This window comes from Poeciliopsis prolifica, unplaced genomic scaffold, assembly GCF_027474105.1.
Source record: "Poeciliopsis prolifica strain line A6 unplaced genomic scaffold, Auburn_PproV2 SCAFFOLD018, whole genome shotgun sequence".
Classification (NCBI taxonomy): Eukaryota; Metazoa; Chordata; class Actinopteri; order Cyprinodontiformes; family Poeciliidae; genus Poeciliopsis; species Poeciliopsis prolifica.
In genome coordinates, this window is record NW_026562393.1 from 4,028,829 (window position 1) to 4,044,542 (window position 15,714).

The window sequence follows — 15,714 nt, forward strand, 5'->3', positions numbered from 1 at the left end:
CATCGTTGTTTGGCCCGCTTGGTAACTAAAGGGAAGTACCAGTTTTCGAGGATCGCTTCCTATTTTCAACTTATGTATTTATTTATTTTGCACGTTGGCAATCAGAAAGATGCATGTACCGAAGTCGTTTATTGCTCCTTTGCTTCTAAGAATAAAAAAATGTTAATTTATGTACTTTTATTGATGCCATCTTTGTTTATATATATATATATATATATATATATATATATATATATATATATATATATATATATATATATATATATATATATGCATTGCACATTCTTGTTGAGCAAACAAATCTGTGTGTCACATAAATATCAAAACTAAAATGCTCAATCAACTGTGCAACCTGCCCATCTGTACACAACTGGCAGCACTTTATAAAACACACATCAGCTTTACACCAGCAGCCTCCCTGAGATTAGTTTATGTTCAGCCTCAGGTAGCGTCACAGGGTCTGTTTAAAGAGACAAAATGTTAAAAAGGCTTGCGAAGTACTGTAACCATAGAGAATTTTGTGCAATAAAATGTCACCTTTATTTTGCATCTGCTGCATTGTCATGCTTGATCTGAGCCATGTTGAAATTTGTAGTGCAGACACTCCCCTCTCCCATCCCTTATAAGTCAATGTTTGTGGAAGACTGACAATCGGGCATTCGTTTTATTCCATCTGTGAAGTTACGTGGGAGAGCCGCATAGCACACATTCAGACATATCTACGGCAGCGACTGAGATTTCATCTCTGTCGTTGGACAGCAGGACTTGTCCATGTTGGAGCTGCAGACTGTTAGGAGGAATTCTGAAGCAGTAGATAGGACCTCAATCAAGAGCCATAAATCTGGAGAGTGGGCTGGATTAGGTTACAGAAACGCCCAGCCACGTTACAAGACAGAAGAGCACTAAAGCAGATGTAATGACCACAAGAGATGCATTTGTCCCATCAAAAACCTTCTGAAATATTAATGTTCTGTCCTCAACACGTGGCTATGTGTGGCTGGACAGCCAGGAAACAACGAATAAAAAAGTCTCCATACATGGGTTGTTCCTCTAAAATTAGGCTCTTTAATCGATAGATTTCTGTACCTGAAATACAACAGGAGGGAAATTACTTTTACAGCTCAATACAATGTTTCTGTAATTGAACATAGAAAAATACATTACTAGCTAATACACATATCATAACGATACACTCAAAAAAATATGCACACTCCTCTTCAGTTTATCGACCAAAGAAAAAACAACACAAGTCTAAGTCTCTTCCAGATACATATGCATTTAAAAGGACCAACGTTTTCTAAGTTACAAATCATATAAATCAGTGTTTCCCAACCCTGGTTCTCAAGGCACACTGCCCTGCATGTTGCCTTGCTTCAGTCCAACTGATTTCAATTGATGGCTGATTAACAGGTGTTTGTTGAACTGCAATCAGTTGAATCAGGCACATTAAAGCAGGAAAACCTCTAAAACATGTAGTACAGGTTGCCTGGAGGACCAGGGTTGGGAAACACTGGTATAAAGTTCGGTTTCAAGAGTGTTTACTTTCTCCCAATTGCCTAAACTCTTGTTGACAAGGTCACCGGAGGGCAATACATCAAAGATAGTTTGCTGCTAAGAGCGCTGACTCCATCAGGTTTCTGTAGATATAATATGACAGATTGTTTGTAATACAGATGATACACTCCAATAAAATTTAAACCCAATACCTTTCAATTAATCTCAGCATGGATTTATTGTAATAGGTATAACAGGAATATCCTGGCTCAGTTTATTATTTAGGTTGGAGAACTACCTCACAACAGAGAGATTTTTTATTTTAGCTTTTCTGAGGCAGAGGATCCAGGGTTGGGGATGAAGGCTTATCTTTGTCATTCTTTGACCACTTGAGAATCTCGCCCTCTTTCTTGAGTTTCGGCTCACTGCAGTTGTTGGTGGTAGGTGGCCCCGTCTTTGTGTCGTGCAGTCAGTAGGTTAGGCACCACATTCTGATGATTCACTTCCTGCTTAACTGTAACATCACCCCTCCTGGCTGTTGCCTAGCTAGAATTGGACTACCCCATTTTCATCTGACACAGCATTTTTCCTATGGCTCCAGTCACTGTTTATAATCAGGCTGGATGATTTGCAAAATTGCATAAACAGTATTTCAATACACATGACACATCCCTGAGAAATTCTTCACCAATCTATTCTCCGTAGTCAAATTACTGAGTCATAGAAAAGCTTGGAAAATTTCACACAATTGAACTCAATTTACTAATATTGTGATGTTTGGAAGCAATATTTGCACCTGGTATTATTTATGATATCAGAGAGGTTAGGGGTTTTCAGTCAAATACCCACCACACACAATAAAAAAAAAATAATAATATTTTTTCTTCAGTTTCACAACTTTTCTTTCCTTTACCATTGAAATACTTTGAGGTTTGGAGTTGGAATGTGACAAAATGTGATTATTGAGCATGAGACTAGCTCAGATAAGTCTAGAAATCTCTTATTGTTATAAAATATAGCACGTTATGAAAATCCTAAAAAGCTGAACTGGCAGCAGGCTAGCAAAGATAAGATGAGGTAAATGATTGTTAGAGACAGACAGCCTAGAGACTGATGAGAGGTAGATAGGATATTGTTTGTGGGCCAATAAACGTTAATCCTCTCACACCACCCTGCTCTGTCATCACAGTTTAATCAGACTATGCACACTGTACAACATTGAAATGACAAAGCAGCAAACTAGACTCTAATCCTTAAAATATTTTGAATACAAAACAGATACTATTAAGGCCGCAACCGTTCTCATAATCTAAACTCACACAGACTTACAAAATATTCACTTTAGTAGAAAAATCTCCTTTATTGCAGGTATTTTCTTAAAAAATGCATTAAAATGTTGTGAAAATATTACAGATTTAAAAGTCTATTTGCGCCTGAAAGTATTACAAAGCGTGGTTGATGGTTGTTGTGATTTCTAACCTTGAAATCTCAATTCTGCCTGAAACAATTGTGATTGGACTAATTTATTCAACATGTCCTTAATCAAAGTCATGGAGGCTTTGAAGGGTAAAATGGAAGAATCTGAATGACTCATGTCAGCAGACATGCATGAAATCCTTTAGTCACAAGTAACAGCTTATCCTGCATAATTCTGGTTTAAGAAGAAAGGGGGATTTAGGGAATCTGTCTTAAGATGCTGTAAAATGAGAGCTGCTTAGATTATAGAAAGCAGGTCATGTTTTCCCTCTACTCCAGGTAAAGAAATGAGCTAAAAACACGTAATCAAGACAGATTAAAAACACAGGTTTGCTGTGATTTCACAAAAAGAACTGAAGATCTCATCTGGGTCTGAACAGAATTAAAAAAAAGCATGTTGTCCGCAAGTCAATCATGTGGATCGCTAAAAAAACCCAATCAATGAAAAAAATCAATTGGCAGGAGAAAAAGTGCTGACTTTTGTGGTTGACTCCCGAACTTTAATAAGTGCTTTGGTTCTTCTTTTCCAACTTGTCATGAATTCCTCATAGAAGAAGTTACGTGCAAAATTTTGTTAAAAATAGTATTTGTGTCAAAACATGGGCACAGAGGCTCATGTGTTTGACAGTTAGGATGGAAAACCCCGCTGTCCATCACATGTCTTATCAGGTTCTCTCCAGCTTCCTGTGACTTGCAACAATTACTAGACTTATTCTTCAGTCCATTCCTGCTTACAATCTTATGAGTATATTAATAGACAAAAATCACATTCCTGTGAGGAAGTGGCTTCGCAGGCCTCCTGAGAAAACTGAGGTCTGGAACAGATTCAAAAGCTGCAGGAGTTCATTCCCAGGAATGTTTCTTTTCCAGTTTAAAATGGCCTAGTGACTGAGAGACAGAGGAATTGACAATGTAGTTGCTCAAATCCCATAGAGCGATTTCATGACATTTGCTGAAATTCATTTTTTCTTTTTCTTTTTTTTTTTTAAAGCCTTTTCTAATTTCAAAACCACAGCATTTCAATAAATTTGAGGTCAGCACTAATTCTTTTGTTTTTCAGCAACTCTGCTGCAGTTTTGCTGCTGTGTTTGGAAACACTCTCTTGTTGATGGCTAAGTTTGGGCCATGCTGCTGCTCTTGGACGGGGGGCCTCATATTTGATCCTGTAATTCGACTCCTCCAGATCCCAACAATGCAAAGTAAACCCAAATCATCACTTCTCCACTGCCATATTTGACATTTGGTACGACAATGAGAGAATTGTGAAAAGTGCCCGAAACCAGCAGTGCTCTGGTTTGATGTGAGCCAGTGGCAGTTTCGGGGTGGCCTCCATGCTTCAGGGTCATGCAGCAGCAATTGCAAATTGACATTTGCTAATGTCTTTCCACCCAGACACTGTGCTTATATAGACCTGTCTGTTCCAGACCAACAATAGGTGGTCATGTATTTTCCTCATTAATTATTTAAAGGCGTTTGATTAGCAAGTGTTTTGGTGGATACTTCCTTTTAATGTCCTATAGAATCACCAATACGTATTGTTGATTAGTAATAATATAATGCTCAAAGCTTTAATTTTCATATGTGTAATTAGTGATTTCATATATTTTGTGAGATTTGAAGTTCTCACATTTTTTGCTTGCTTTCTTGCCACACACACACACACACACACACACCCACACACACACACACACACACACACACACACACACACACACACACACACACACACACACACACACACACACACACACATATATATATATATATTTAAATCAAATATGTTTTTTCCAGCTGTCTTACCAGCAGAACATAAAGCTCTCTGTGGCAGACATGGGCCTAAGCTCAGACCGTGTTTTCATCATGCTGTGGAATGCTGGCATGTATGAAACATAAAATAACATGGTGCACAGGGAATCTATAACAAGAATCTGAGTTAAAAATAAACTGCCAATATGTTTGGACTGTGGGGAGAATTTCAGAGTACATTCCTTATTTGTAGGTGTGGCGGAGTAGGTCAAAATAGGAGGCCTTTTTTTGTAAACCATCCAAAGGGTGAACCATAAATCTATAGCAAATAACTGTTGTTAATTTCACTTTTCATGTGCACCACTACTTTTATTTTTTACAATAAAAGTAGAAACCAGAATGGGAAAAAAAAGAAAATAGGGCGAAAAACATTAAATATGTCAACTAAATTTGACATACTTAGTCGTAGTGCAGTGAGAGCAGGACTCTTTTTGATGTGAAAGAGAAAATAAGGAGGTGCATTTCTTTTACTATAATGGGCCTCAGGAATTTCAGAAGCATGTCCTCTTGCTGTTTACTAGCTTCTCCGTACTGTAGTCAAATGTTGCAGTGAGATTTTAATACCACTGTAAAACATTGCAGTTACATCAAATTGCAAGTTGCACAGATTTTCAGGTGGTTAATCTTTATTATCTCCACTCCCTAAAGAAAGAACATGAACTGATGAACTTGTGTAAGAGATATATGTTTCACTGGAAATTTGTAGCTGCTAATGGGGTTTTTTTATGAGATACCTGGTTAAGATTTTTTTGGCTTTATGTCACACACTTAAGATTTATTTCAAAATGTCTTGAGATGTAATTTTAATTCTAATGAAGTGATGTAAGAGGAACACTTAAAGTAGAATTTATTACTATGCAATATTAAAAAATGGGTTGAGCTACAACCTTGACTTCAGGGCTTTTTGTAAGTACTTTATGTGATTTAGCAACACAAAATTACTCTGAACATTGAAGTGAAACAAAACATGCATAACTTTCAAAGATTAATATTTTGTTTTCAAATAAAACAATTAGTCTCTGCCCTATGAATCACTGCGTTGCACAACCACCCTTCATTGCAGTTCCAACAGCAAGTGTTCAGATTTGGACTTAAAAATGCACCACTTTATGTTCTTTTAAAACAAAAGAATTATTGAAAAGACATTTAAGTTTGCGATCTGGAAAAGTTTCAAATGGTATGAATGTATTTTTACCTGAGAAACTTGAGTAATTTTAAGGATTTTCTTCTTCGTTCTATTTTTTTTTTTTTTTTTTAAATAAATGGTATAGTATAATCTATAGCTGTTACATGATAAATCCCTATTTTTGACTGAAGGTCTTCTTTTTTTAATAAGACTTGTAGGTAAACATGTGTTCTCTTTTGCTTTGAATGATAATGTAAGCAACTCTTCTAAACTTTTTTCAATCTATAAACAGATGTGATTGCTACAAGATACAAGGGATTCTTTGTTAAAACCTAAAGTTGAAACGGTATTGGTGATTGAAGCAATGTTTACATTCTGTGGTAAAGGCAAAGGTCATACCGGAAGTTTTGAAGGGTTGGGTCATAGACTGATAGTGTTTATTATCATGTATGTCAGACCATAGTTTACTGTGAAAAGGTGTTGACTGTGTGAACGGAAAATGAATATTCTCTACCAGGTTTAAATGTGGATCAATTTACTGGAACAGAAAGGCAGAAACTGAGTGAATGATGAAGGCAATCTACGAATGAGAAAAGTATGAGACATTCTGTTTTATTAAGGTTTAATTATTGGTTGTCCTTGGAGAGAAGTGATGACTAATCGACCACACAATTTATTAAAGCGGTACTGCTGAGATGTTGCTAGATTTTTATATATCTCTGCTCTGCATGATCTGACTGTGTAATCAGTCTCAGCTTGGAATTGTTTGATCATGAATCTTGCTGCATTGCACTCAGAGATTAACTATTGGTCATTATTTCTTTGCAAAATACACTTAGAGAGTGAGACTTACACCTGGTAAATTACTTTATGCTGGGGTGATTTATGTAGAGAGTTGTGCAATGTTTGTTTTTATCCTACATGGCTTTTTGCAAGAAGGCCAGAAAATTAAGATTTTAGTTTACATTTTACCCAAACATCTCCTTCCACTTGTTTGCAGTAAAAAAGTCTAAAACCATGCTACACATTTCACTTTTTTTCTTCTTTTAAAGCAAAAACTTTCCAACTCTTTTATTTTGGTCTGTCACACAAAATGTCAGCTCAGTGCAATTAAATTAACAGTTGCAATGTTGTCAGCGCATGCAGTGGGGTCCAAACTCAGTCCTCAAGGGCCAGTATCTTGCATATTTTAGTTTCTCTATCTGACCATGTCAATGCTCTGCAGAGACCGGCTAACAATCCATCATTTGATTCTGGTGTGTTGAACCGTGCCGAGAGCTAAAGAATTTAAAATCCCAACCCTTGAAAACAGACTTTGAACACCCCTGTGTACAGTAAATTAATTTTGCTATAATACAGTTTTTATTTATTTATTTTTTACCTTGACTGTAGACTTTATTTACAATGAATTGAGTTAAATCTTGTTTTTACAACTTTTGGTATGTCATATTATTAATAGTTTTACAAATTTCTTTTGAAAAGGAAAGTGTATTTCATTTAATAGGTTTATGCTCTTTAAAATTAAAGTATTAAGCATTGTGAAATTCATAAATTCACATCCAGAATTCATCATATCTTAGACTTATTTCACAAACAGGCTTACTATAAACTGCTCCCCAAGTCAGACTTCTCTTACAGGAGAATTATATTGGTATTTTAACATTATTTTTATGTTTGGTATGAACTTTTTTTTTTTTTAAATACACCCAGATATACTTGAAGTAAGATATATTTTTCATTCAAGCCTTTAAAAACTTGCTAATCAAATAAAATAATAATAATAATAAAACATATACATAAATAATCTTTACTTAGTATGAGTAATCCTTATTCAGGTCCATCCTGTTAGTTTGAAATTCTGTTTTTAGGTATACCCCACCAGGCGTGGCAGGCTGGGAAAGCTCTTCCGCATTCCCATGCACTTCTCCTGGTCTAGGAAGAGAGAGTGGGCCTTGATGGACAAGTCATGCTCCAGAGTCACTTTAGTCTTTACCAGAATCTGCAAAGTGTTCTCTGCCTCAATCAGTCTCTCTTGAAGTTTTTGGATTGTGTCTTCAATCTCTCTCACCTCGCCTATAAGCCTAAAGAGTCAAAAACAGACAGGCAGCTTACTGATTATTTTCTTTTGGTGAAAACATAAAACTTCACTTCAGGACATAAAGTATAAAAGGAATTGATATTTACAGTGTATATTTAGTTGACATGTACAGATCAGATATTTTGTGACCAATTTTCAAGCTAAGATCTTATAAAGTTCTGACCTGTTGATAGAGACTTTACTATAATTAAGCAGATAATACAATTTCCTACTTTCTGTACAACTAAAACAAAGATTGATGTTTTTGATCCTTGATTTCTATTGATTCTGATTATTTTCTGCTCACAGACAATAAAACACAATCTTTAAGTTTAGAATATTACATGTGACAAGTAAAAATCTATATGTAACTAAAGTAACTACTCCAGAGTTTGATTAGAATTAGCCTTGACTCTTTACCAGTGGTGTGGGTTGTCTCTGCAAAGCTCTACGTTGGGCCTTCGTGTCCTCTCCTCCAGCCGAGTTTGGGCGACTTTGAGTGGGTTCTCCTTGTCTTTTAGCGCTTTCTTCAGAGATTCAATCAGCATCTCGGTCTGAAAGATCTCCTGCAAAGTCTAGTTACAAGCACAAATAGTTATAAAAATACAGTTATTACAAAATGATCTCTAAATCAGGCTGTCAAAGATGAGTTTGTGTTTTGTGCAGTTTTACTGTCAGTCATATTCTTCATTTTTCATCTAACTTTCAAAATGTGTAAAATTTTAAGAATTTCTTCAGAGGCAGTTAATGTAAAAAGTTCCTTTGAACCAATTCTTTTTAATTTTTCATTGTGGTGCTTGCAAGTAAATTTACTATGAACAGTGTACCTGATACAACAACTACTGTTAGTGTTGAAATGCATTGAATGAAATCCAAATTTAGTTTCTCACTACTCAGAACAGAGGGACTCAGTGTCAAATATGCGAGAAATAACCAGCTGTAGAGACATAATAATGTCTCTGGAGTACATATGAGTAAAAAAAATAATAAAACAACAACAACAACAACAATGTAATAATAATAATAATAATAATAATAACCAAAAAATAAATGCGATTTTGGGGAAAAATAGTCTCAATAATCTGATTAATGTTTTGTGACATATTTAAATAAAGCCATGTAGAAACTGTAAGGACCTTAGCTAGGTGTGCCTGCAGGTTGTTCTTGGCATCAGCCGTTTCAGAAATGCGATTAGTAAAGGCGACATTGGCATTGTTGAACTGGTTCCACATTTCATTGGACGTTGAGTTTAGCAAGATTTCTATCTCGTCCCTGAGCTTGTGAGAGTTAGCCCGTTCACTTTGGGAATGCAGGATGTTGTCGTCTGTGAATTTGGACCAGGTGTCTGGCAGAGAAACTCTGGCAAGGAGGAAAAGAGATGCATAAATGTACTTTTGGACGATAAATCTGCGATTTTTATATATCTGCGATTGAAAGACTACAGTGGAAAAAAAAAAGCAACGCAATCAATATTTTTGTCTGACTAGCACAACTCAGTTAACCCCAGCATAAAAGGCTGATTTGAATAAATTCAGACAAGAAATAAGTTATTTTAAATCATTGTTTTACCTCTTTTCGCTAATATTTGGCATGATAAGAGTAACCTTTTATCTTTAAGTCCATACTCACGAATGGTCTAGTCTGTCGATTCCTCTGTAATAGCCGATTCCGTCTGATGTGTTTCTCAAATGGTGGCACCTGTCATCAATCCTCTGAGCAGATACTTTGTCGCTCATGTCTTTTTCCAACTCATGTTGGGCCGCTCGATTTGACCTTTTGAAGCCAGACATGAATCATAGAATAAGCTGTTATAATTTTTGTTGAATTTATAAAGATTCATGTTTTATTTTTATCTTTTTTTTTCTTTTTTTATTCTTACGCCAGCTGGGCGACGGCTCTGTCCAGATGGCGCCTCATCCTCTCCTGACATGACTTTATAACCTCTACTTCCTTTCAACAGTAAAGGCAGCGGGTAAATTGTAATGTTTTCATTTAATAAGGTTGGCTTCAGACCCAAGACAATCACTGCTCCTGTTTTACCTTCATTAGATCTTTTTCCACATCATCGTGTACCAGGTCGATGGACATCCGCTTCTCTCTGTGGTATAAACATTCTTGAGACACCTATTAACAGAATCATTGTGACCAAAACAAGCAGGGAAGGTATTATTAATTTGTGTTTTGATCAAAACTTAACACATCCAACATAAGGATGTGTTAAGTAGGTGAATAACTGTTCGAAAATGCTGGATAAGCACATGAAGTCTCCTTTTGTGAAAGCATAATGCATGCATGAATGTTTTCCTGTGCTTCAGGTGTGCTCCGGTTTCAGTTGCCTGGAGAAACCTTTAAGAAAACTTTCTGCTACATGATATTAGCTTTGCAAGATATACATGTCATTGGATCTTCAGTTAGATCAAGTTGACTCACTGTGGGTAATGACCAGCACTCTGCCATGGCAATAAGGTGGCCTAATTAAACACTTTATCCACTGGAGCATTTTGTAAAGGTAGAGTAACTACAACATTTTGTTTCCTCAAAGAAAACTTTGTAAAATACAACTCACATTGACTGCGAACACATTTGCCAATTTACTTATATCAAGCTTAAATCACGCAGTGAAATCTTCATAAAGCTTTTGCATCATAGTATTCAACATAAATGAATGATTAGTACATTTAAATTTGTTGTCAACCAGTTCAAACTATTAAAACCCATTCTAACCTTAAGAGGCCCCTCGGTCTCTGCTAAGGCTCTCTCCAACCTTTTTTTCACTTCACTGAGCGCCGCAATCTCCGTCACCATATTGTCAATCTCATGGCTGAGCTCAGACCTCCAGAAGACAATATCATTGACCCTTTCTGCAATGTTCTTGCTGGTGTTTTCTTGCGTTCTTCTAGTGAGCTGCTCCTTATCCTGCATCAGTCTGATGGTGTCTTTCCTCAGTCGTTCTGCACTCTTTCTTGAAGACTCTGACTCCCGGTAATTGCTGTGGTTGGACTTGTACCAGTCGTCCGGGGTGTACCGGTTCGTCAGCATGGTCCTGTTGGAGGGGTAGAAAGTGGTGTTGGCTCGAACCAGATCAAAATGATCCCGCTGTACGGAGGAGGTCAATGGGAGAGCACTGCTGCTATTGTAATAGCTGTTTGTTCTCCACATATTGGCACTGGGACTTCTCCCCAAGGCTGGCTGAGTGTTACGATAGCTGGATGCCATAGTGGAGATGGCAGGGAGGAAGTGGCTGGTTTTTGGCCGAGCATAGGTTGTCGTCATAGTTGATCCGAGCAGCTCCATTACTTCCTCCTCTCTATTTTGAAATAGCAGAAAAATGTATGTTAAAGTGTGAAATACTAATATTATAAATGTTTAAACATAAACTATGTGGTTGAAAAAACATATTGATAAAATTTAAAAGATAAAAAACAAAAGAAACACACAAGGCAAGTCAATGATAAGGTTGTGGAAACTTTTCAATCAGGATTGGGTTACATGACACTATCCCAAGCTTCAAGCACCTGGAGTAAGAGTTGAATATCATCTGCATAGCTATGATTAGTTATTTGTTTTAAGGGAATAATTGTTCTTACATGTATGCATTTGGAAAAGGCTTGTTTAAAAAAACAAAAAAAGCAACCTATAAATGAGGATTTAAAAAATGCATTTAAAATCAAAGTCTCCAGGATTTTCTGCCATTGTTATGTCACTGAATATCTATAATAGAGCTGACATTATTTAATAGTCTTTGTTGTATATATACTTTTTTAAATGTGACTAAGATTATATCAAAAAGGAAGGAAACAGTTACTCATTAACTGCTTTCATTCTACAATCGTCTAAATAAGCATAGATATGGGTATATAATGTTGTTGGAGTTGTATCCAAATTAAGTTTTGCTCATGAGTTCATCCACTTTATGTTTAAAAAATATCAAAATAACAATGCTTCATACTCTCATTGACTGTTCAAATTAAAATGAACCTTCAAAGCTTTTAATAAAAACATAAATCTAGGTCACCATCCAAATCCAAAAGACTTACCGAGATGATTGCTTGTCCTCTGTTTAACAATGAGCGGCTAGCACCCTGCTGTGTATACCTGAGAGTGAGTTCAAGAACACAATAAAGGTGAACTGACATGCATAATAGATGAAGACGTTTGCAAGTCATTGATTCAGCCAGCCAATCACGTTGCACAGTCATGGCGTGCAGGAGCTGAACAAGATTTCTGTTGACACAGAAGCAGTTGCCATGGGTTACTGCAACACTGAGCCAAAGGACTGATTGTTTGTTTGTTTGTTTGTTTTGTAGTTAAAAGTCTTGCTGTCTGAGTCTTAGTAACTTAGTATCCTTGCATTACTTGTTTGTTAACCTTTAAACATTTCTTTAATGTTATGCTCAGTTTTATATGTTAATTTAAATTCAGACATACAACTAATTTAGCAACCAGTTTACACTGTTAGAATTGATTTACAGGTCCAGAATATTTAATACAACCATTGATCTTTTTTGTTGACCCTGCTGATGATTTTTATTGTGTTTCAGTTCTTCTGTCGTAAATCTAAATTTTATCTTTAAAGCACAGGAGTTTACATATTCTTCTTTGCTCAGCATCAGGTGTCTTAGAGTCATTCTGAGAATCCAATGCTCTGTATGGTTTACAGTCACCTGTTTAATCTTTTATGTCACAGGGAGAGGGCACACAAACCCAGGTAGCACAGAATAGTAATCTGTGTTGTGTTACCTGTCACTGCCACTGGGGTTCATTTACACTAATTAGTCCTGAGGAGGTACACGGCCAGTCAGACAATAGTGTGGTTTTCCATTAAAGAGACAAGTAAAATTGAATTCAGAAGTTTTTATCTGGCCCGAATGTTTATTACAGACTTATGAGCAGAATAATATGCACATTTATACAGCTGATTGAAGGACGCTACAGTGACTCTTTTTTAGGTTTTGCCACCTAACTTTACATTTAGGTGGCAAAACATTTAGCCATCACTTTTTCACCTCTCTTCTGAGAATATTCATGTTAAAAGTAAAATTTGTATAAACCGTGTGACAAATGACAACTGTGAAATTATGTAAATTATATAAAATCATTTTTCATTTATTCAGAGACTGCAAAATTGGTTGACCTTAATATTCTGCACTGGATGTCAAAAAAAGGGGTTATTAAACATAAGGGTCATTTTTTGGCAATGGAAATAAACTAAAGTATTGCTTGCTGGATAATTGACATTTATGTTGTAATTCAATAATTCAGTTCATATCTAAGCAGAAATGACCATTAAGAGTTTATTTCTTTTAGTGGCATGGAAAAATTAAGTGTGGATTTATTCTGCAACACTTTTGCATCCACCGATTTAAATTTGCACAATAAATGATGATGCTCAGCATCATTATAGTATTTTTGTCTTTGACCTGGAGCTTTCAATGAATATGTTTAGGTTTTTTCAGAATTGAAAGACGTATATTTGGCTTCACCCCCGCATCTCAAAGCATCACTTAACATGGAAAGGTTGCAGAAGGCCACAGCAGACATACCTCCACTCCTCTGAACTCAACCACTATAAATACGCTTTAGAGGAGCAGAAAAAAGCAAACACTCGTATGAAATTCCTCCCCCAGATAGAGCTGCAAGTGACCGCCTGAAAAGTGATTCCTGTTCGATCTTCCACTGGCGAAGGAACGCTAGAGACGCCTATATATACTCCTGCCGTGTGATTCGAGACAGTATGTTGTGAATTACTACGTAGGAAAAATGTCTGAGGGAGCAAGCATGCTGTCCGCTCCACTTAGAGCTCGCTGACATAAGGGGATTAAATGTGCACAAAAACAAGCTTTTAAATGACCTTCTGGACTCAAAGATAAAATTCACACAATGCTTCTCTTAATGTGGTTTTCTAGACCCATGTGTATCAAACAGGAAAATGAAAATATCACAATTGGACATGCAGTTTTGCAAGCATTGGTTTAGCATGTATGGCTTTCTCAGTGTGCCTTCAATGAAATTTGTGAATCTTCATATTTGGATAGAAGAGATGGGGAAAAGGATGAGCAGTCATGTTGGCTAAATTGACTTTGATGATGTGCAAACTTAGAGATGTACAAGAGATGTACAGGACTTCTCAGATTTCATCAGTTTTTTAATTTTTTTTGTAAGGGAGGGTGAACAGAAGATTACACCCATTCTCAAAAAACCTTTTCCACATTTAGTTGCATGAGAACCACAAAATTCAAAAGCACTGGGACATTTTACAATTTTACAAATTACTATACAAGTAAATTGTAAAATTGAAGAGGAAGGATACTTAATTATCAAAACAATCTGGTAGGGTGCCTTCCTGAGTCAATGTTTTCCAAAATCATTGTTCACCACCATCACCAATTAGGGTTTTAAAGTATATTTTTTACAAGCTATGCATATTGTGAAACTGGGACCTTTTTTGCTGTTCTTTTTTGCAGAATAGCTTAAACTCAGTTTGATTGGATGTGTAATTGTATTTAGATCTTGGCAATGACTGGTCCTTTCCAACAGAGAAATGTCCTTTGATTTCACCGAAGCTTTGACAGTGTTCAGCATTATTGTCCTGCTGGGAGGTGAACTTGGTTTTCTTTCAAGCCAAATCCCATAATTTTAGGGCAAAACTGTAAGTGAGATTTTTGTGAAGTGTTTTTTTTTTTGTTTGTTTGTTTTTTTTTTTTTGTGAGATTTGAGTGACAAATTTTAGTCTCCATTTCTGTTATTTCAGCTTGTATTTAGGTAACAATTACATACAACTCAATCCCATCATTAATCAGTTTCCCTCCAGTGACCTTCCATTTTTCTGCTAAGAATAGATCCGAGGAGGAGGTCAGAGGTGTTTTTTTTAAACCTTTCCTCTCAGTGAAAAAAGAAGTGTTTTCTCCTGGTGTTTTCACTTTCTTACCCACCCATTCACCCACCTCCCTTCAAGCTTCCCGCTTGCTCATGTGTGCTGGCTACACTACAACTTCCTCTGTTTGAGCTATTATTAGCAGCACTCACAACACTGTTCTTACTGCTGAAGCAAACTTGTAGGTTTTATTTTGGGTGTGATTGAGTAAATGACCCATTGGGGAATCGGGTTCCTCTCATAAATTGTAGATGGAGCTTTCGATGAGGAGGGTGGCCACACCTGGAGAGGAAGTGAACCGTTTAATCTGATGACAGAGTGAGAGATCCCGCGCTGAGGTACTCTTGCATTCATATGGTAACATCTAAGAAATATCCTGGGCTCCTTCTCAGCCTTCTTTGTTGACACTCATTATCATGTTCCTCTCATTGTTATTTTTACCAAGAAAAAATGGGGAATAAACCTGAAATTTGTGTCCTTTTTAATATAAATCTTAGCCATAGTAATGCATCTGTGTATTTGTAATATCCTTCAGCTTCATCCTGTAGAATAGTTGTGATATACTAATTTACATGCATCATCATTTTTGCACCTTTTCCTTTTCTGTTGTCAGCCTTGAACCTCACATGAAAATGCCAAGCAGAAGATAGTAGAGAAAACATCCAAAAGTTGTCAAAGAGGAAATGTATGTTTGTAATGCCAATCATAGGTGTCAGTGCTAAAAGCAAAGTTCCCTAAGATAAGAGTAGTAATAGTAAAGTATCCAGATCAAATTTAAATGCATGGAGTAAACAAGTACATTGTAATTTATCAAGTAAAGAAGAAGAAGTCATCGAGAAAGATGGTATGGGATCAGAAACC

The 15,714-nt window shown here is 36.3% G+C and overlaps 1 protein-coding gene across 1 annotated transcript; it reads right to left on the reverse strand.

The window, feature by feature from the left end:
• Positions 1 to 7,746: 7,746 nt before the first annotated feature.
• Positions 7,747 to 12,200, reverse strand: tekt3 (tektin 3). Its single transcript, XM_055043010.1, has 8 exons — positions 12,017 to 12,200; positions 10,704 to 11,286; positions 10,020 to 10,103; positions 9,859 to 9,929; positions 9,609 to 9,752; positions 9,116 to 9,338; positions 8,400 to 8,554; positions 7,747 to 7,983 (listed from the first exon to the last, which is right to left on the reverse strand). The coding sequence occupies exons 2-8, from the start codon at positions 11,271 to 11,273 to the stop codon at positions 7,767 to 7,769; spliced, it is 1,464 nt and encodes a 487-aa protein (XP_054898985.1). The 5' UTR covers positions 11,274 to 11,286; positions 12,017 to 12,200; the 3' UTR covers positions 7,747 to 7,766.
• Between the last annotated feature and the right edge of the window lie 3,514 nt (positions 12,201 to 15,714).

Coding starts and splice junctions, on each gene's coding strand:
- tekt3 (XM_055043010.1), bottom strand. CDS start 11,273: ATGGAGCTGCTCGGATCAACTATGACGACAACCTATGCTCGGCCAAAA. Junction 9,339..9,608: donor ATCGACAGACTAGACCATTC/GTGAGTATGGAC, acceptor CCTCCTTGCCAG/AGTTTCTCTGCCAGACACCT. Junction 8,555..9,115: donor TGCAGGCACACCTAGCTAAG/GTCCTTACAGTT, acceptor GCTTGTAACTAG/ACTTTGCAGGAGATCTTTCA.